This window comes from Pezoporus occidentalis, unplaced genomic scaffold (assembly GCF_034315485.1).
Source record: "Pezoporus occidentalis ecotype Australia unplaced genomic scaffold, CSIRO_AGI_Poc_V1 ctg41, whole genome shotgun sequence".
NCBI lineage: Eukaryota > Metazoa > Chordata > Aves > Psittaciformes > Psittacidae > Pezoporus > Pezoporus occidentalis.
In genome coordinates, this window is record NW_026915736.1 from 4,669,527 (window position 1) to 4,691,951 (window position 22,425).

The window sequence follows — 22,425 nt, forward strand, 5'->3', positions numbered from 1 at the left end:
ACAACAAAGATTTCTCTGCTGTGTACTAAAATTTTCAACTGCATTCAGCAGAGGAGAGTAAAGCAGCTTCCAAGGAAAGCACATGGCAGCCTATGCCAGTGTTGTTCTGGAGCCTGCCATCGCATCTGCAGATGTTACACTGTGTACTGCCAAACTTAGCAAGATCCAGCTAAGGTCAGTATTCTCCCCTAAGTTCTCAGTATTGCAACCAAGTTGCTTATGGTGCAGCAGTGTACGCAGTCTTCATGGCAACTGTACGTGATATATTTTGCAGTTATCATAGAATCATGAAATGCTGGGAGATAGCAACCTAATCTAGATGGCATGTGGTACTACTGAAATCTCATTTAGGAAGTGAAAGGTACTCACTGGCTAATTGCTAACCCATTTGGAACTCCTCAACGCCCTCAGTGGCAGCTTGTTTTTACAAGAAGTACTCGACACTTCAGAACAGGAAGAACTGTGCAACCATGTAACAGGCCCAGCTGCTGATCCAGCTTCTGTGTGATAACTTGCATGATGGGTCTTCTCCACCCTGTCAGACCGCTGTCTCTGATTTCATCTCCAGGGAAAGCTTGTTAACTGAGGGTATTCTCCATCTGCGCTGTTAGTCACAGATGGATGACAAGCTTTTTAGCGTGCTAGTGCTGAAACATCATTTTCTTTCACAAGTCTGAGTCTTAAGAAGTCTCATTTAATCTCCAGGACAGCAACAATTCCACATGCTCCTTAAGTAATCTGACATTTACTGGTATTGAAGAAACATCATCAATTAACACAGTGACTCAAGGCTATGCAGAACAATCCTGCTCTTCCAGATATCCTTGTCTTACGTGTGCCAAAAATCCCATTTCAAAGGGAGGTGATCTCCACCTCTCTGAGTGTACAACTCCTGTTTGGTAAGAGAAGCCACATACCGTCTAAGTGAAATGTGGCTTCATAGAACTCCTCTGGGTCTCTCAGTTGCATCATTTCCAACATCTTAATGCATGCAGAGGGTTTCTGCCAGCCCCAGGAAAAAAACTGCATCCCAAAGGTAACACGTTGGTGGTCGTCTCAACTGGAAGGAGGCTAGCAACAGCTCAGCAACCAGGTGGGTTTGAAGTCAGGCCAACGAAACACAGAGTAGGGTTTGGTCTCAGTAAATCCTGGTGTTAGGATACCTAACCAGGCATCCTCTCCCACTTCATCATACATTTACCTTTATGAACAGCTTGAGCTTCTGGGCCAGAGCCCAAGACGGCCACTTGTAGTAACCTCAGCAAACCCCCTACAAACATGCTCACTTCTTCAAATACATTTGGTGTCATGCTCCTGCTCAGTGGATTTCAAGTGCATAGTCTTGGCCACATGGGCCTCCCCAGAGCAACTCCTCTAGGTCAGACCTCACACTCCTGCTGAAGTAAGAGGACTATTGGTCTTGCTGAGACCTAGGCACATACTGAGCATTTGCTAAGGTACAGAAAAGGGTATATAGACTGAGCTCAGCATAGGACAGACTAAAGTTAACTTCAGGCTTTGAATTCAGCATTTTGGAAATGGTGTCCAGTGAAAATCCTCCCAGAGAAGGGCAGGGCTGTGCAGACAGCTGTGGTTCGAGAGTCCAGGTGGTAAAGTCCAAAAACCAAAGCTCATTCTAAGTGATTTTCAGAAGATTTAAACCAGCTGAAACTACATTGTGGATGTTCATCAAACAGCACAAGCCAGTTCTCCTAAGAACTGTGAAAGGCTAATCACAACTGCTACATGAAATTATAGTTGCTGTGTATTTCCTCTTTGCATAAACCACTTAACACTGTACAACACCAGGATAGCCATAAAACCATGTCTTCCTGTGAGGAAGATCAAAATTGATTTAGTTCTCTCAACAGAATGATTACTTACTTACAGTCTTAGACTGGACATGTAGTAGACTAGCATATCCTTCTAGAGTACTGCTTTGTCACAGCAGTTTTAACTGAAATTCTACAGGAATATGTAAGCGGCATCTGAAGTCCTGTATACTTGGTTTTGTCTCGTATTTGAAATAATACTTGAAGAACCATTATAGCCTGCACCAAATAAGGAGGAAATTTTATGATTACCTAGCTAGAAATTTGTCCTTGCAAAAGCCTCCAAGACTCTCACAGTAATCAAAGATATCACAAATAAAAACCATTGTTTTGCAAGATGAAGTTCCAGTGTAAAACTGACATGTATGATATGCATGAATAGAATTAGCACACAAATTCCAATTGGGTTTTCCTATTAGGAAGATTATTTTTTTCTTATTAAAAATTTATTGCCAGGTTTTAAAAAGTTAGAGCAAAGACGACTACAAGCAACAACTGCATCACTTCTATTTAATTTACAATGCTCCGTTTCTGCCGCTAAAGTATAAATTCATCGAACACTTTAAACCTAGACAAACACGATGGTGTTCTTAATTTGGATAAGCTTGCTTTGCCGTAAAATTCCTTGTGGAATGAAGGCAAAAAAATCAAAATCTGAGCCAGGAAAAAGACACTAGATGTTGTACAGCCATTTGTGTAACATGCTACTAACGTACTTTTTGAGGCTCAGTAACCTGAATATCAGCCTTTTGAACCTAAATTCACACCTTGGAGAAAAGCTGTGACACAAAATGATCATCCTCCAAGTTCTCCTTATGGTTTGTACTTAAATTCTAGTCAAACAGAGACTATAAATTAAACAGCAGACCAGAAAACAACTTAGGCTGGCTATTTTGGGACTCTCTGCCCTACAACCACTTTCAAGAGTCACAGCTGGGGTAAGAGGCTAACACCACATTCATGAAAAATCCCAAAGTTCCACAGCTTTGGCTTTATTCCCAGAGGTGGTGAGGTGCAGGGGTAGCTCCTGCAAGGTCTCATGTGGTGCAAAAGCAACTACCTTCATTCCTTTCTCATTTAAACTTCTACAGTAATGCCCTTCACCTTGATTTTCATGTAGTAGGTGCTGACAGCAACAGAGAAACAAAATAACTATATACATGTATGTGTGTGTATGCATGTTCATATCCACACATTTTTCATCAAGGTTTGCTTTCCACCAAAAAGAATACTGTAATGCAGAAGGAAACCAAACAGCAGCAGCTGTCACTAGGACATGTATCACAGCCACATTCACAAGTCCTTCTCCTGTCAAACTGTTATCTGAGTACATTTGCTTTGGTCAATTACTGGGTGGAAAAAACCATTATTTCTAGCACCTGGGGGAAGCTGGGTGTGCTGGTGGGCTGGTTCTTGTATTTTCCTTCAAACTGTAGCCCTTGTAGCATTTCTCAAGTTTTGTTTCTGATTAAACATCACAATGCGAAGGAGAGAAGTCTGGTTTGGGTCTAACAGAAATATTTATTCAGGTGATAAATATCCACCTCCACCATTAAACATAAGCTCTTTGGTGCACCTTGGATTCAAGTGTTTCTCCTGGTAAAACATCCTCTTTTCAGTGTCTTTCTTCCTTCTGTTCAGTGGCTAGACTACATCTAATCCTCTTAAGAGGATAAAGCAACAGAGCTATAAATTCAGGGAGAAGAGCAACACACTCATGCAAACTATTATTACTTACTTACCTGACCAATGCTGAACTGTTGTTCTAGGACACAATCACTGGGTCAGCTTTACAGGTGGAATGAAACTCATTTAATCCACTCCACACACCACGTTAATACTCTTAAACTAAATGAAGAGACACAACAAAATCTTCTGTCATAATACGGGATACTTGAATTCCCACACTAAACAGAAAATCTAAATAAAATCCCTGTTCTTCTTTACTCCAAGGAGAGTCCTCTTTTGGAAAAGAATGATTAGAAAGAAAAATTCCTCTAAATAACTCTGGACCACCTAGGACAGACTAGAGTTTTGAGTCTACGCCATGGGAATAAAGGAAATAGGTAGCATTGCCTGAACAGCTCTTTTTATTATTTAGCAATCTAGCTTTCTACACATCAAGAAATTCTTTGGCCTTCACTCCTCTAAGCTGATGAAATGGAAGTTCAGCATGTCGTAGCAGAAGTTGGGTATTAGGAGACTTAAGAGATACGGCTGGGAAGACAGGAGGTGAAAGATACGAATGTGTCTGCCTTCCAAATTTAAGGCTGTCCCCAGTGCAGTTCACTTCCCTCCCAGTGAGGATTGCCTTTTCCAGGGCTCCTCAAAATATCCTCTGTATCAGAGAGTGCCTGTTGTCACAGACAGACATATCATACCAAGCATGGCAACCCAAGGCTTAACATACAGCTGCAAATTAAGTTTCATTTTCACAGTTGGAATGAAGATCCTTGTGGCATTAGTAAATCAATCCACCCTTGGATAAGGGCTTCAAACAGCTGCATTATTTATGATGGTTTCACTTTTATTTACAGTAAGACTATCTGCACCTACTGATGCTGTAAACGTCTTAATAACAGTTCCTTAGATAGGGGACCTTTAGGGCAGGTAAAAAGGAATACGTATGAATGGCTTCTGTTCCACATAGCTAAGAGAAACCAGTACTGTCCTTTACCCAAACACAAATTAACATACTGGAGGAGTAGGAGAAGCAGCATCAAGAATTGCATTGTCCTGGTTTTGAAAACACTTGCCTGGCAGGATTCAGGGCAAATTCTCATCTCATTATCTTCAAAAACCCAATTAACAAGCCATCCTATAAGGAAAAGCTCTGACGCAGAAAAATGGCAGTTACTTGTCTTTTTTATCTTTTGCACTCAAATACAGTTTTGCTTTCCTTGCCCTATTTAAGCAAGAGAAGTACATTAATGAAGAAAAAAAAAATACTGAAAAAGCTACATGGGATTGCCTAGTAATAGTCCCAGCTACCCAAATATGCTTTGACCTCTCCTTATTCAAAGAAGGAATTACTGATGTCCAGAAAGGAAAAATGAGGGAAGGCAGACTGCCTTCGTGTCAGATGCTAGTGCATCCGACACCAAAAACATCATTACCAATTCAGTGAGGTACTTGAGCCCGAAATCATGGTTAAAAGCAAGAACTTCTGTTACAATATTCTGTTACAGAAAAAGGTAAAGAAATGTAACTGCTTGTGATGGGTATGAGAATTCCCTCAGTCTTCCCATCTGCCCAGATGTGGCCATGCCATGAGTATTCAGAGCTCCCCAGCAGAACTGTGCTATGCCAGCTGCATGCTTGGCACAGATGCTCAGTTCAGGGAGAAAAACAAGGCTTTTGTATTTTTGTGATGACTGCTAAATCTTCTGCTCAGGCTCACTCTGCTGACAGCACAAATGTCATTAGGCCAGCTTGAGGAATCGCCTCTAGCACGCCTACCTAAACCAGTGCTGTACACATCATGCCAGATCATTTGTTATTATACAAATCATGCATTTCTAACAGTCTTAAAGTGAAATAATATACGTGAAAGGTGATGACTCCCAAACTCTGTAGAAGCTTCACAATTGTCCTGTTACTCTGAAAATGCTGATGTCATCTCAAAGCATCCACACCTAACACTTCCACTACCTACTGGTAAAATAACCAAGCGGAAATACTTTTACCGGATGTTATTTTTTTGGAAAACACTTACTTACATAAAGTTGGTTTTGCCCCCTACAGTGCCACATGCTAACAACATATTGCTCTTTATTTCAAACTACAGTAACATCCCTTCACAGCCCAGAAGAAGTTACATTATGCTGATGCTTGCTAAAGTGGAAATGACACATCCTATTCAACTCACTTTACAGCTCATGAATTATTGCATCTTGTACCTGTATCAAGTTGTATCTATTAAGAAAAAAAAATCCACAGGAAATTAAAGCATCATTCACATTAACAGAGAAACAGAGCAATGCTCACAGCGATTTTCTCATTTTTCACTGAAGAAAGCAGCCACTAACATACCCCATGATGTGAAAAGTATCACCATGACAGAAACTGCTCCACTTCCCCTACACTTCAGCATATTTCTGTTCTAACTACAGCTCTTCAGAGATGTTACATGCCCCTGTGGCTGAAAGATCAATAGCAACTTACGTGGAGAGCTCCAGATCACATCAAGAGCTTTGAGAGCATCACCTCCAGAAAATTTCAAGGCTTAGTTGGCCTGGACTCACCGCAGCCTCAGGTACAGGCACTGAATTTTCTTGTCCCAACACACCAGTGAAGAACAGAGCAGCACCTTCCAGACACTCCTCTCTCCTTTTTTTCCCTTTTAACAATTTACCTGACACTGTCTTCTTTCTGCAATTACTCAGAGGAGTGTTTTATTGCACGTTAAAAGACAAGATATGTATTGAAAGTAGCAATTTTATTTGAGTTAAAATTATTTACAAAAACCCAAAGACATACTTCATGAAACTGGTACAAACTATTTTTCCTGCCGTTGGCTTTTGCTCCAAAGATCACAGCTGAGAAATACTGTATAAAATAAAAATAGGATTGGATTCAGAAAAGTACTCTACTGTTCTAATTTCCAATTGAGAGTATTTACACAAATATTTACAATGGAAAAAAAGTTACTTTAAAACTTTAATTTGCAAGTTGGCCTCAAGTACCCTTTAATGCAGAGTTATTTGAGGGTCTAACACACAAAAAGCACTGCAGTTCACAGGGTGATTTCTCCCCCCACCCTCAAAAAAAGAAATAATCTGCATTTGTCAGTGCTTGACAATTAGTTACATTGAAAAAAAACTGTTAAACACTGAGGTAAATCAAATCCCAAACAATTACCAGTGTAACAAAGAAAGGTAGTTGTCCCTGCTTTCCCCCATCAGCACATATGCATTGCATTTTCTCTCGTCTTCTCTCCACGGAAAACTACATAATCAATTTGAAATCCTGTTATAAGTGACAATCTTGAAAATCAGAAAACTAAATGGGCAAAATATTCAACCATTTCTTTCTGATGCAGATCATTTACATGCAGTTCCTCTCTCAATACAGATTTATTTCTTTTAAAGAAAGGGGAATACAACCTGAAACACTTTTCTAAGTTACACTGGTACACTAAGTTTTAGAAGGTGATGAGAGAAAACGCAAAAAAGTATGACCAACATAGGATTTTTGCCGCTAATCAGTTACTTCCTTACAGAATTCCCAACAATCTGCATTATCAAAAATAGGAAGACATAGAAGGCAGCCACTGTATGTAAAAAATTTACAGCTGGCACTGATACAAAAGCACAAGTTCTTAACTTTATACATGGAGATAACACAAGATCTAAAAGCAGGTTAGATTTCCTGTTATTTCCCCCTCATTATACATAGAACTAATATTTTTATGGCTTCAAGTTTCACAAATTTAATGGAATAACATGATGTAACTACCTATACAGGTACTTAAAAATGTTGATGAAGCAGATCTCACAACAGTCTGCAAATATTCAAGACCACCTTAATAAAAATAATTACCAATTCTGTCGGTCTGAATAATGAGTGCAAGAAAAAATGGTTTTAAAAAAAAAATCATGTATTTTCTGGGATTCTTTGTTCCACTTCAGTCTTCAAACACAATGCTTTGCTGTGAACTAGACCTCAGACTGAACAAAATCTTATCTATATCAGCAATTTAAGGCTTTATGTTGTATGCATTTCAACTCTGTCATACTTCAGAAGAATGAAATAGAAAGATAATGTCAGCTAGGAACATTAATCCCCTTCGGTGTTTTAGCTTCTGTAAAATTCGTCCCCCTAAAGCATCCGAATTCTTTGTACTGAGCATTACAAAATACACCTTGAATGCTTCCTTAAAACAAAACAGCATTTCCAAGCTTTTGCTTATTAGAAGTGCAAGCTACCCTGGGATTTAATACCTTAAAAAGAAAAAAAAAAAAAAACCCCAAAACCAAACAACTTTTTTTTTTTTTCCCCTCCTTTTTTGAACAGGGCACAACTTCTTACAGCTACTCTTTCTTTTGTGGATAACATACCCTCAAATGGCTTTGTGTGTTTATGGGTTCGCATGCTTCTCAGAACTACAAAGTGTTACGGTCTACCAGTTTACAGTACATGGGCTGTGATAGTTTTAGAACTGAGAAATAGTTCAACAACCTAATTTCAATCAAAACAGTATAAAAAATAAACTATCCAATCCTCACCTCTTTGGATTCCAACAAATTTTAAATATAGACAGTAGTTAAAATCACAAAAGTATTTAAAAATTTATATTTTTATGATTTTGGAATACTCTAGTAATAAAAAAGCAAGAGCAAATTAAACTCAAATAGGAGAGGTGCTGCTGTCCAGAACTTCTTTATTAGAACATTTGTTTGATACCTCAGTAGCTAAGCTGCCTTTGCACCTGGCTGGCATGAAACAGTGGCTCAACAGTAAACAGCAGTTGCACTATCAGCAGCAAGTTTTTCCCCCTTGAAACTTGTCACGAACAAAGCAAGAAAAAAAAGATAGGGAGGGTAAACCCTGCCAAAAAATATTTAAATACTGCACTGCATCATAAACAGCATGGGTTCTTTATTTACTTTCCTTAGAACCTTTTCCCCTCATTTTTGATAGTTGCAGATTGATGTAGTAACTGTCTTTTAGAAAATGCTGAATGCATGGTTAAGAGACCAGGTAGCCTTAAAAATCCAAACACGAATAACACAGATGAATGCTCTTGGTATATCCTTCAAGGACTTCTTTCATGACTTCTTCTTTTGTCTAAGGGTAGCTCCAGCATTAGAGTGCCTGCAGCGGAAGTTAAGTATCTAGCAGTGTTCCAAGTATTCAATCACCCTAGAGATAGATTTCTGGCCTGTTGTTCCAACAGCACACTGGAAAATGTAACAGAAAACAGAAGTAACAAACAAGCATTTGTAAAACCTCTTCAAAATATCTGAAAGCTATGCTCATTTCAGAATTTTCAGTACACAATTATGTATCAGTAAGAGCTATTCAGTTCAGGCAGAGGATTCAGAAACATTTTCCTGACCAGTGACAATTAACTGGAATGAAAGTAGCTCCACTGCATTTACTACCAAAATAATGATAAACAACTGGGTTTTCAGTATTTAAAGAACAGAAAAATTATCCTGTGCTCTTCTAAGGCCATAAACGGGAAAATGTTAAATGCTGCTAAAATGTATGGACTATTTATCAAAAACAGTTACAAAAATATCTACATACATCAATTTAAAATATATATTACTTACAGTAAGGTTCATAAAACTGAGAAATTTTTTGAGCATTTCAGTCATTATTGAGAAGTCCCCTTCAGGTAAGTACTCCCTCACAGTAGTCACATTGATCTATGAAATAAAACAATCTATTATAATTTGGGAAATATTTTTCTGACACAGAACTATGCTACTCTGCATGTGAGATACAATAAGACAAGCAGATTCACAGCATTATTAAGATAGCTTTTGCTGTCATCTCTGTGTTTTAATTCTCTCGAGCAATATTCATGTTTCTGCTTCCAGGAAATAGTAACTGCTAAAAATCTGCCTTTTTTTTTCTCCCCCCGTTGCCTTCCAGTTCAGTACCACCACCAGAATTCCCCAGGGCCTATGAGATTGTCATGAACTAGAAACCTCACCAGATCACTCCTGACATGGAGAGAATCTCCCTTTATAATTGTTAAGACTTGAACTAGATGATGTTAACATCCTTTCCAACCCTAACTATTCTATTATTCTATGATTACTAAATTTATTGTCAGTATCAATCCAAACACCAAAACTGTATGGAAGCTGGTCAGCCAAAAGGTACAGAACAGCGTGTTAAAGAACATTACTGCCATCATGGTAAATTTAGATATGCCTGAAGGCAGGGCTCAAGCTCATTTTCATTTCAGCATGTATTTAACAGAGTTTACAAAGCTATTAAGAGTTCTGTATTAAGTTTTAACTTTGGCTATCTGTTATGCAGTTCCAATCTGAGACAATCATTTTCAACTAACATGGACATACACAATTTCATGTAATTTCAATGGAGAAAAAAATAAAGTAGACTGACAGAAAAAGAATAAACAAGTCTGACATTACCTTCCTTACTGAATCTACTGAAAAATAAAGCAAGCTTTTATAATTACAGAACAGGCGAGCCAGTTTTTCTTTGCCTTTCTGAAGTAAGTACATGTGCTGGCTAAGACTAACACTGAAGGGGAGAGGGGCAGAAGATGTTAAATATTCAATTCCAACAGTTTTTTTCCATTCAGAAAATTGGCTTTGAACAGAATCCTCACACAGCTATACACATCAGAGCAGCTTCATCAAGGTACTAGCTCACATGAAAGCCTAATTCAATAAACCCACTTCAGTACTGCGAATTATTACAGTAAAAGTTGTACCGGACTTTAAGAACAAGTTATTGACTTATTCCCTTACTGGACTCTCTTGGCAGAGACAGCCTAGAAGCAATGCCGTGTAGGAGGCCACAATGCAGTCTTCCATGTGCTTCCCAGCATGCTGAAGAGCTGTAAAGAGAGACAACCGAGTGTATTGTATTCTCTAAGCAGCTGGTATCAAATACACTCTTTCATTATCACTTCTCAGAAATCTTTTTTCTCAAACAAAATGAGCTTTTGGACTAAGACTTCAGAGGCAAGAATCAGGCAAACTCTGTACTTACTAACTCAGCTGCATGTTCTTGAACTGAAAACCAGTGTTCACTCACTTTCAACACATTGCACTGTACAGTGTTTTCTTAATTGTGATTTTAATGTGCAACTGTATGTTTAACACACAACAGTACGAATGTAAATGTTTCATGGGGTACTATAAGCCAGTAACACTTCCACCAAATGAAGTTTATTGTACTAAGGATAACAGTACTTTTTCCTAAAGACTCGGCACTTTGGGGCAAACTACAAATAGCTAAGACACCAGTTCATGGAGCTACAAAAAGAAGGAAGGATATAAAGCCAGGTTGGAGAAAGTAATACACCACACCTACTAACAGAAATTCAAAACACTATTAGAAGTAACACATTGCAGTTACTATTAGAAGATTAAACAAGGAGGCCTGATATATTTTCCAGAGACAAACTACTTGACTTAATGATACTCAAATTCCTGGAACAAACTACCAAAGATGCAGCACATCAAGGCATTACACAGGTACCTGAGATACCACCAATGGAGTAGAAGTCAAGACAAAAAAAACAGGGACAGAAGCATCATACGTGCAAACAGGGAGAGGAGGAAAAGAACCCCTAAAAGTAGCATGAAACAAGAACAGGCCATGATACACTGAAAACCAAGATTAAGGCAGGCAACTTTCAAGGCATGTTTCAGGAGAATATGATGAAGGCCAAAAAGCCACCCATTCCAGAATATTTTTTACACAGAATGTCCCTAAAAAACCAAAACAAAACCAACCAAACTTTAAGAAGGAACTGACAGAAGGAAGGTACTAGTAAGAAGATAAAAAGCAGCATAGCTTCTTCCACTTCTCTTGCTTCAGCTCTGAACTGCTCCTATTCATGATCTGTAAGTTTCACCTGGGGGATATGCTGAGGAAATCTCGGCCCAAGAGACTGCATGTAGATAGGAAGCAGAGAACAAGGTGGGAATTTATGCAGTCACAGAGTTCTTTGCCTCTTCTGAGCTCATCACAACCAGACAACGCACCTTTATTAAGATCAAGTTCTTCATCATCTTCTTCCTTCTTAACTTTCTCTTCAGTGCTGTCTGGCTTTTCTGTGGAGACCCACTGTATCTCTCCACTTGTCTCTTGCCATTCCCCACTCTTATCATGCTGAGCAGTAGGAGCTTCTTTAATCAATTCGTCTGTCTGGCTCTCAGCCAGCTGAGCCGCACGCTCACACTCAAGAAATAGCTAATGGGGAAAATTTCAGGACAATTTCCATTATAAATTAAACCCTAAACACATTGACTTAATACTTCAAAGTTGATTCCCCCATCACAATTCACCCCTTAATACAGTAGGCCTTCAATACTTTTCTTAACAATAGCCTTTTCTTCTTCAAAAGAAAACATCATTTATCCCTACACGAAGGCTGTGCTCTACAGAAACGGCCTCTCTCCCACCCCAGTGTTGAACTAGTTGGCAGGCTCCTCTTGGACATCATAAAATGTTTCATCATTGTCTTTAAGACACAGCTTGAAGACTAAAGGTTGCCATATTTTCTTGCCTATTTTTGTTCTCTATCAATCCTCCCTCTTCTCCATGCTAGTATCCCTACTGCTCTTTTCCTTTCATAGATAACAACACAAAAATTCGAAAGCGTAATATAAAATGACACATCAAGGATGTGACCGAACCAGCAATCTTGTATTGTGCACTTGTATCTTGTGAATTATTATCCAAGCCACATAATTATCAGCTTTAAACATTGCTTTGCTGAGCTGTATACATTAAGATATTAAATACTTTTATTGTTGATTTTTTTTGGTCTGCTGCTGGACAATTACCTCACATAGTTAAATAAAAGAACCATTAAAAGCATTCATAAAATTATCTCAACTGAAATAAGAATGCTGAAATTTCCTTTCAGTTCTTTTATTTGGGTTTGCATGGTGGAACTCATTGACCAAAATTGTTAAAAAAAGAAATCCACCACCAAGTTAGTCAAGACAACATTTAAGAATGCCATTTTACACACAGAACCAGTATATCCATAGCTTACTGCTCTTATAAACCATGATACTTAATTTTTTTTTAAATTAAAGTTGCAGAGTCCCCAAAAGATAGTATTTAAAAAATATTCTGTGGAAGCAAAGCACAACAACAGTAGTTTACAATTTTAACAAAAGTAACCCATTTAGGAACAAGTTAACTAGAAATAAACTGCATAGGAACAAGACAGCTTTATGGAGCACGAGAGCAGCATTTAGATGCTGTAATAATGATTCCACTGTCTTCTACCAGGAAAGCTGTTTCTGTAATGTACAGTACTGAAAAAAGTGAACAGCACCCACTATGCTGTATTACTCATAATACTAAACAGCAAGAAAATTCTGACAAATCTTCACTGCTGAATTCTTTTTCCCTTCCCTTTTCCTTGAGGGTCTGATGAGAAATGGTTAACTATTACCATAAAAACACATTTCTTACCTGCACTAAAGCCTGAACAGCATCAATCTGCCCAGTTATCTTTAGGCTATCATCTCCTCCTCCCGTACAGAATGAGTCAAAAGAACATGATGTTTCCATATTGACAAGACAGTGCCTATTCCGAGCACTGTATTCTACTAGATTGATCAACAGACCCAATCCCTGCAAGAATTGGAGAGGATTACACACATGAAAAATAGCTAAAAAGATCTATCCAGATAAACGTCTTCTTTCAGCCACATCTTTCTGAAGCTACGTAACCTAGACCTATACAAAAGTTTGATAAACAGAGGGATTAGGATTTAAAGAAATAAGGGAAAACTGAGATCCCTGTATATGAGAACGTGAAAACATTTAAAGATGAACTTTGATTTATAGATTAGGGATTCAGGTGTCCAACCTTCATCTTGTATTCTTAAAAGACTCCTTCACATTCACAATTTCACTACTGCTATTTAGGCTACACAGACCCACTTTAGATAAGCTGAGGTAAATTTGACAAAGCCTCTCTCTCAAACAGGCACAGTATTTTTGAGTTGCAAAGACATTTGAAAATTAGGCAGTTCACAGATGTATTAGTTAAACCTTTGTTCACCTAGCAGAGGAAAAATTATTAGAACTCACCACCAAATCTTTACAGAAATCTTTAAGTGCCTCACTAAGTGTACATATATGGTTAATGAAAACTGTAGAGGCTGCTCCTTAATTTGTAACCAGAGTAGTTAAATGCACAAGAAAGCAGCAAATCATTTCCTGTTAATGTAACAAAACCAACAGCTTACCAGCACCCGAATATCAAATCTCTGTTCTTGAGGTAGGAACTTTGGAACCTGAAGCACACAATTCATAGCGGTGCCGATCAGACCATCTTGTTCACCTGTTTTTGTACTACCCCATTCTGTAAAGAAAGAGTTTAGAGGCTCAATTTTGAAAATACTCCTTTTCATAACTGGAAGCAGATTGATAAAAACCTGGCCCTAGAGGTAAATGGGACTCTCTAAGCCAAACCTCGCATCTTAAAACTTGTTAACGACTCATCCTATTTGCAAAGACAAATTACTGATTAGGCAAGCATCTACCCTATATAACTGCTTTATTGCACTGCACATGAAAAGACCATAGTGAGTATAAGAAAGGGGTTTACATTAATGGTTTATTTGATGCTTTAACTCCAAATATGCACATTATTTTTGTTTTACCATTATCGTTTGTCAGGTTGAGCAAGACACCAATGATGGCCCTCATACAGTCTTCCACTGCTTTACCCACATGGTTAGTTACATTCTGGTGAGGCAGAGGCTTATTGTCTGGTAAACAGATACTGTCTTCAGCACGATTATACCGCTGGATTAACTCCTCACAATGCTGCAGTGCTCTGCAAGGAGAAGATGCAGAACAAAATTACCTCCACAACATACAGGACATTACACTTTTAGATTCACTTCACCAGGGGAAAAAAATAAAAATCAAATACAGAGCTTAGGCAGAATGTTTCCGACGCCCAGATGCCCTGTCCGTGGGAGAGATAATAAACTTACCGCTTATAAAGTCTTTTATGAGCTCAACTGAAATTGTGAAAACAAAAAAATCAGGAAAGCTTTGTGGCTTAGAGCTTTATCATCTTGAGATTAAGAAAAGAAGTTAATTTTTCTTTCCAACTCCATCACGTGGCCTTAGAAAAGATCTCCTTCCCCTACACACCCAGCCTCTCATATTGTCTGACATCAATGCACAACATTATTCTGACAGGGTTATCTCAATGTTCTCTTGTTCTGTCCTCAGACCTATTGCCATTCTGCAAGAAATAAATGTCACGTGACTTCCTAGCAGTAAAATCTTAATCTCAAACAGTAATGGACCACAGGCATGATTCTACTGCATGACATTAGCTTGAAAAACTGAAAACACTGCTGTTAATTACAAACAAGACTAAAAATGTCAAAAATACATACTGGTCTAAATAACAGTAAACTGGGAATTTTTGGTGGGTTTTTGTTTGGGTTTTTTTGGGTGTATTTATTTATTTAAAGAAATATTCCAAATATGTAACACACAGTCATGACATTATGTTTCCAATGAGGTCTGTAGAGTCAACTTTTCAACTTCATTTGTTCTCTTACGAAGAGCAGTACAAGTGGGATACAACCTCTGCCAGTAAACTGAGACCTCATCCAGGTTGATAAATGGGTTAGAGGTGGGTTTGTAGAGGCATCTTTGCCAGGGAGAACACCCAAGAACAAAATTTCACCATTTTTAGTTACACTGTCATTTCTGTTACACTCCATTTCAAGAAATGCTTAAGCATAATGAAAACACAATAAATAAGCATAGCTTGTCAACTGCCCTCTTCTGTGTTCATATTAACTTGGTACAGAAGGAGCTGAATCTACAGTTTGCAGCTTCTACAGAACCAACAATAGCAGCACTATATACTGGTAGCGTTCAGGCAGTTACCCATACCCTCATCTAAATTCGTTTTAGCATTACTTAATGAAAAGCAACAGTGGAAATTGTTTTCCCCCTCCTCCCCTACAATCTTATGGTATAACAATTATATTCTGCTTTTTTCCCCCCATTACGTGCAGTGCCTCTGCAAAGTTGCCTTTTTGTTACAACTTACTTAGCTGAGGATACTATGAGTTGCGAGTCTTTGTATGCTATCAGATAGCTCTGATTCTCTGGATTATGCACAGTTACCTAAAAAGAGGAAAAAATAGTATCAGAAATACAAAGAAAAGCATTCCCTTCCACTACCACCACACTTTAATCAGTTCTATATTTCTTGGGTTATTATCCAGTGTAAAACTTTGCTTTATTTTCCAGTATGTCCTTGCAGTTTTTATCTTGTCACACAAAACTGCACTGAAACCATCTTCCCTGATGCAGTAAGTACAGGCACCATGTGGCAGAATGTTCTGCCAAAGAACCACCCTGAATCTATATCCTGGGACTACAATGTCCTAAGTGTGTGTCTAAATATATATGTGTATATACATATATATATAAAACACAACACTGAATACAATTATATACGTAATGTTACTTTTAGGACTTGGCATGAACTTCACTTCTGAGACATTACACATCCAGCCATAAAAATCAAGTTTTTCCTTGATTCCCTTGACTGAAATTCAGAATCAACTTCCAGAAACAGTAGAAGTTCTTCTCTTAAATTTGCATGATTTGGTGTGTTGATTTCTGCCATCTCTTCCAAGTTCCTAAGGAACTTACTACATCACAAACCACCCAAGTTCAATTCTGAATATCCTACCACTAAACAATGCTCTTCTACCTACTGTTGCCTGTCAGTTCCATCTACCAAGTAGGAAAGCAGAAATCAGATGTGTAAACTTTCGCTGTTCTGAAGACAGGTAGAGTTAGGTGCCATTCATTTTTAAGCAGGCACCTCTGAATTAGTAGTTCATCAATTGTCCATACTCCTTAGGTTTTTTGCTTACCTTTACACTATCTTTGAGTCTGTCCTTCTGTTTTAGTGAAGGAAGCAAGTTACCACTGAAGCTATTTGCACTTTAACTTGGGTTTAAGGTGTTCAGTGAGATTCATCAACCTGTACTCTGAACGTGAATGTCACTTTCTTATGCACAGAGATGGACCGTTAAAACATCACAACACTCTCCTGCGTGGTTACCATATCACAATGCAAAAAGAGACACACTAGTAACAAATATGAAACTTGGCAAAACAAGGAATGGCAGAGAAGCATATGCTTACCATTCCTGTCAATTAAGCACTACAAAAGTGTCATGTATTTTAATTCTGAACAACGTTGTCATAAAAAACATTTACTGTCTCAATATACACGCTCAACTGACTACAGGACTAGTGTGACTTTCAGGGCAGTTTTCTCTTTCAGCACTTAGCCAGCTGATCTGCAAAAGAAGCAATTCTTAAAATATACATTGATTTATTGCTTCTAAGAAAATACTGCTTCCATAATGATCCAAGCGTCAAACCCATGCCTTGAAAACAAACATCTATAAACAGCAGCTTTCTGAAGGAAGAGAAAACATCATGTTACATGGTTATTCTTATAAAAAATAAACTTGCAATGTTGTACATACATACAAAAGGGTAAAAGAAATTTTCAGGCAAACACTCCAGGAACAATGAGCAACATCAGAAAGTCAGTATCTTCTATAAAAAAATAACCAACATCATAGGGTTGTTATGCAACTGTGCATTGAAAGAATGTAACACTGAAAAGGTCTGCTTCAGAAAAGGAGGTTTTCAGGCATGCAATCCATCTGCTCATACTCACACTTTCTAAGACCCGTAAACATCTTTCTGCACCCCATAAGGAAGCGACCAGTTTCTCTTCATTTTCGTCGCTGCTCAGGTGATCCACACATTCTTTAACTAAACAACAAAAGAGTTGTTTTCCACTATCAATAAGAGGTCTTCAAATGCAAAGTATACAAACTACCTACCTACTCAGAGAGTTGCTCTCAACCTTGTTTTGCACTTCACAAGAGTACCATGAGGAAATAACAGACATGACCAGCATTCCACAGCCTTTAGTTTCTCCAAGTAAATAAAACAAAACCCTTACAAGGGGTAATGGGTTCAAACTTCAACAGGGGAAGTTCAAGTGAGATATAAGGAAGAAGTTTTTTACTGTGAGGGTGGTGAGGCAATGGAATGAATTGCCCAAAGAAGTGGTAAATGCTCCATCCCTGGCGGTGTTCAAGGCCAGATTGGACAGAGCCCTGAACACCATGGCCTAGTGTGAGGTGTCCCTGCCCATGGCAGGGGGTTGGAACTGGATGATCTTGAGGTCCTTTCTAACCCAAACCGTTCTATGATGCTAATTTTGACTTGTACAAGTTCATGGTTGTTGCTGTGAATTACCTATGTGTATATTTTATTTTCTGCTGACAGTGAAGAGACTGTATAGCACACAACTATGTTATTTAACTGTAATGCAGCGTTTTGCAGAAGAGAAAAAACAATACAGCAAGCACACTCTCCCCACACTTTAGACATGTGAAACCGTGTGCAAGTTGAATGCTTTCATCTGTTCGGTCCTTCCTCTGCCTGTCCTTCTGCCTGTTTAAGATGAAGCTTTGCTCAGCTCGAGTTCACTTTATAAATGTCCTTTTTTCTGTCTGTGAGAGGCTATCCAAAAAACCTAACCAAGGCATAACTTTATGAAAATATGGAAACAAAACCCCACAATTTTTTCTTAAAGGGCTGACTTCTGGGAGATTTGGTTTTAAGGAAAAAAAAAATAAATAAAACAATCAGGCCTGAAAATAATTCCAGAAGACTGTGAAGGGGATTTTTACTCTAACAAGTGTGCTGTATTCATATGCTGTACAGAGATATGTAACACACTAGTATGCATCCTAAGCTTAAACCACACATTATATGCAACACTATACACATTCGGTTTAACCTTAAACCTACCTTCACTCCCACATGCAACTGATTAAAGTCACTAATTAATTTGCCAGTGACCTGATATCAAATAATGTACTTTATTTTTTAACATTGCTCAGAAAAACACGTTTCTATTTTTAACCACAGAAAAAGAATATTTAAAATAGCAGACATCTTAGTAAGATTCACTAATTTTCTGTGCTGCCAAAGCAGCTGCTCCAATATACCTTTATCTACAATATGATCAAGACCACCGAGAAGTCGCAGTTCTTCTTTAAACCAGTCCCCAGCTCGTTTCGAGGTGAGAGACAGTAATGTCTCCATTGCCAAATGCCCGGTCTGAAAGAATTAGGTTCCAGAATTAGTGAGATCATCATAAGCAGATTTAGCCAATGTATCGAATCATACAAACACACGTCACATAAAAACCATAAAAAGGAAGCTATGGGTTCTGAGTAGAACAACCACCAGAGGGAGCAAGAACGGATGGAAAAATATACATATCAAAGAAATTACTTCGTACAGATAAAAAGGTACTTTGGTTTTTCAACTTTTTCTTGATTTTATTAATAGCTTAGCAGACTAAGCATACCTAAGCAGACTCCTTCCATTCACTTCTCCTGTTATCAAAAGAAACAAGTGGAGGAAGAAAATGGACAAATCAGGCAGGAAAAATACACAAGAAAAGCCACAGTGAACACTACTATAAACTCAACTTCATTTATGGTACATAAATATAGCAATGAAAGGTCAGAGAAGAAGCTGTAAGATCTCATAAAAGCCAACTGAATTTAACTACTCTTAAGTTAACTTCCCTCCCTGATGCATTTGATTGGTAATGCTTCGAGGAGGGCTGTGCTTATTCTGAGCTGTGCAGTACATTCCAGGATACCAGTTCAAACCTCAGCACCTCCTGGGAATAACAATACTCACCAGGCTCCAGTAAACACTCCATTGTCTAGGAAAAACAAGTTATAAATTGTATGAGCCCCCCAACATCTTCAGCTGCTTTCCTTATTCTCAAAATACTGATTTCCAAGGAGGAAAAGAAAGTTGAAGATTAGTCTTGATGAAGAGTTACCACCCAAAGTTAGCCACTTGTGGTTTTTAGGAGCACATGGTCACTCATGAGCATACAGTTAGTAACAGCATTTCTCCAATCTAAATGGAAGTGTCTTGCATCATGAACAGTGTTGTGGGGGAGAACACAACAGCAGAATATCTGCAATAGGTGGCTCATTCCTCCCAGTGCCAGCAGCACTTCAATTCCCTATCACAAAGCAAAGACAAAAGCTGCAGTTACTCTTGCAACTGTTCCACCACCCAGGAAACTGCTAACCGCCTTTAATTGCCAACAGCCCCTCACAGTCTTCCCACATGATGGAAACTAAACACGCTTGGTTACAGTCTTTTCATCTCATCACTGGGAGATACACGATCCAAACCCTTGCACTTTTAAAAGCTGTAAGTTAAGAGCATAATGCTAAAGGAGATGAGAATATTTTAAGCAATAGGTGGAGAATTTCCCTTCTGAAGCCAACCAAATGAGAAAGCTTTTTGAAGGAGGAGGGGAGAAAACAGGAAGACTGCATTTTGACAGATCCCTAGCTCTATGAAGCCTCCCCATCCTCTGTAGATGACTCCCTTCAAATTCATAGATTGAGCTTGAAAATGTTGTAACATGGATATGTGAAATCATGCATAACCTAAAGCAGATTGAATATGATTGAACTTCTCTTTAGACATCTTAACACCTACAAAAGATTAAGTTAACTTCCTATAGATCTTCACCATGAAAGCTCAAAGGCCACACAACATTCAAAATATGGTGCTTAGTTTCCTGCCAAAGGACAAAAAGACTTCAAAAACACTTCAGAAGAAGATAATTTGAAATTTATACTAGTGGGCATTAAGAACACAATTTATTTTTTTTAATAAAATAAAATCTTGTAACCCTTTTGCTTTAGAGGAAAGTATAATCTATTCTATCCAATTTTTATGTCAATTACTATGGAATTTTAACACCAAAGTTCAAAACATGGATCCCTTAAGCTTTCAGCCTTGTGCTGAGAGTGAAAGCCAGAATAACCTCTTTCACCAACAGAAAAGTCGCTTCTGAAGATTTTCATTACAATGCAACAGAGAGGAGGTAGCCGCAAGCATCAGCTACAGAGAGAGGCGTACGCCAACTGACACACAGGTGCCATTTGCCAAAACAAGGGCTGAGCTCTTCAGGTTTTATCTTCTAAGCCAGAAAACAAAAAACCTGGAAAAAATTCAACCCCCAGAGAATGTTCAGTTTCTAAATTTACATTTTTTAAAGTTCATAACCATCTAGAAACCAGAATCCTTTGAATACCTGCTAGAGTACTCAAAAGTTAGACCAATCTAACTCGTAGACAGTCACATGAACAACACTGTGGAAAGAGATGGGCAATCTTGATCATCATTCTTGGATCGGTGTAAGATCCAGAAAGAAAAGGTGTGAGTGGTTAGGAACAAACTGGAGTTATCAAAACATCTCCTGCAATCCTTCTACTCCTCAGTGGGTATGTCTGAGTCTGAAAAGCAAAAATCTTTACCCCCAGAAGATCTGCACTTTTGTTAGCATTTTCTGCACGTCATCTGGTACAAAAAGAGAGATTGGTTACTATATTTCATGACAGAGACCTAAGTGAAAGCAACTATCTTCTACATACGAAGTTCATTATTGGCTCAACTTAACGTTGCTACTATCAAAAACTGGAAGAGAACCTAACCATCTCATTTGGCTTGCATATATTCTCTAAACACTACATAATCTCTGCAGAGAAGAGATTCAGAGCAGCCTTGTGGAGAAGGACTTGGGGGTATTGGTTGATGAGAAAATGAACATGAGCAGGCAGTGTGCGCTTGCAGCCCAGAAAGCCAGCTGTATCCTGGGATTCATCAAAAGCAGCATGACCAGCAGGTCGAAGGAGGTGATCCTGCCCCTCTACTCTGCTCTTGTGAGACCTCACCTGGAGTATTGTGTGCAGTTCTGGTGTCCTCAACATAAAAAGGACATGGAACTGTTGGAACAAGTCCAGAGAAGGGCCACGAGGATGATCAGGGGACTGGAGCACCTCCCGTATGAAGACAGGGTGAGGAAGTTGGGGCTGTTCAGCCTGGAGAAGAGAAGGCTGTGTGGAGACCTCATAGCAGCCTTCCAGTACCTGAAGGGGGCCTATAGGGATGCTGGAGAGGGACTCTTCATTAGGGACTGTAGTGACAAGACAAGGGGTAATGGGTTCAAACTTAAACAGAGGAAGTTCAAGTGAGATATAAGGAAGAAATTCTTTAAGGGTGGTGAGGCACTGGAATGGGTTGCCCATGGAAGTTGTGAATGCTCCATCCCTGGCTGTGTTCAAGGCCAGGCTGGACAGAGCCTTGGGTGATATGGTTTAGGGTGAGGTGTCCCTGCCCATGGCAGGGGGGTTGGAACTTGATGATCTTAAGGTCCTTTCCAACCCTAACTATTCTATGATTCTATAATGATTCTAGATAATACAGCTAGGAGGGAACCAGTGTCCATCTGTGAGGTACTACAGTATTCAACACATTCACAACAGCTCGACATAATTTTAAGGAATAAAGATGACCCAAGAAGAAAAATAACCAACCAAGCAAAAAAAACCACAAAACCCCACAAAACCAAACAGCTTAAACTGATGGCCTGTGATACTACTACTTTTTACTCATGGAAAGCTTCCTCACAAGACAGAGTCTCTTTTAACACATCCTCTCTCTTTAAAATGCATGCCTAAGAAAACGCAAGAACAGAATTACAGTTCATAGAAAAACATCAGGCTAGCTCAGACTATGAATATGAGAAAAAATAGGAGACAGAGGTCTGTGGCTGGATGCTTTGGCAATGAGGAACCTGTACAGCAGTTCCATGCTTAATAAAGGGAGCTGTCTTACATTTCATAATGCAAAAGATACCCTGGCACTCAGACTGTGAGCAACATGAGTTGCCTTTGGTGCCAAAACAGCATTGAAAGAAGACACTGATAATATCAGTTCC

At 38.7% G+C, this 22,425-nt stretch overlaps 1 protein-coding gene across 5 annotated transcripts in view; it reads right to left on the bottom strand.

Moving 5' to 3' along the window:
• Positions 1 to 6,251: 6,251 nt before the first annotated feature.
• Positions 6,252 to 22,425, bottom strand: part of WAPL (WAPL cohesin release factor) — a 70,957-nt gene continuing 54,783 nt past the window's right edge. For all 5 annotated transcript variants that reach the window (XM_062634057.1, XM_062634055.1, XM_062634056.1 and 2 more), the window contains 10 exons: positions 18,608 to 18,719; positions 17,260 to 17,357; positions 15,601 to 15,677; positions 14,180 to 14,355; positions 13,763 to 13,878; positions 12,981 to 13,142; positions 11,534 to 11,741; positions 10,289 to 10,377; positions 9,113 to 9,208; positions 6,252 to 8,734 (listed from right to left, as the gene is read on the bottom strand). In XM_062634057.1, the coding sequence (XP_062490041.1) occupies positions 8,669 to 8,734; positions 9,113 to 9,208; positions 10,289 to 10,377; positions 11,534 to 11,741; positions 12,981 to 13,142; positions 13,763 to 13,878; positions 14,180 to 14,355; positions 15,601 to 15,677; positions 17,260 to 17,357; positions 18,608 to 18,719 (1,200 nt within the window). In that variant the 3' untranslated portion in view covers positions 6,252 to 8,668. The remainder of the gene's footprint in view (positions 8,735 to 9,112; positions 9,209 to 10,288; positions 10,378 to 11,533; positions 11,742 to 12,980; positions 13,143 to 13,762; positions 13,879 to 14,179; positions 14,356 to 15,600; positions 15,678 to 17,259; positions 17,358 to 18,607; positions 18,720 to 22,425) is intronic.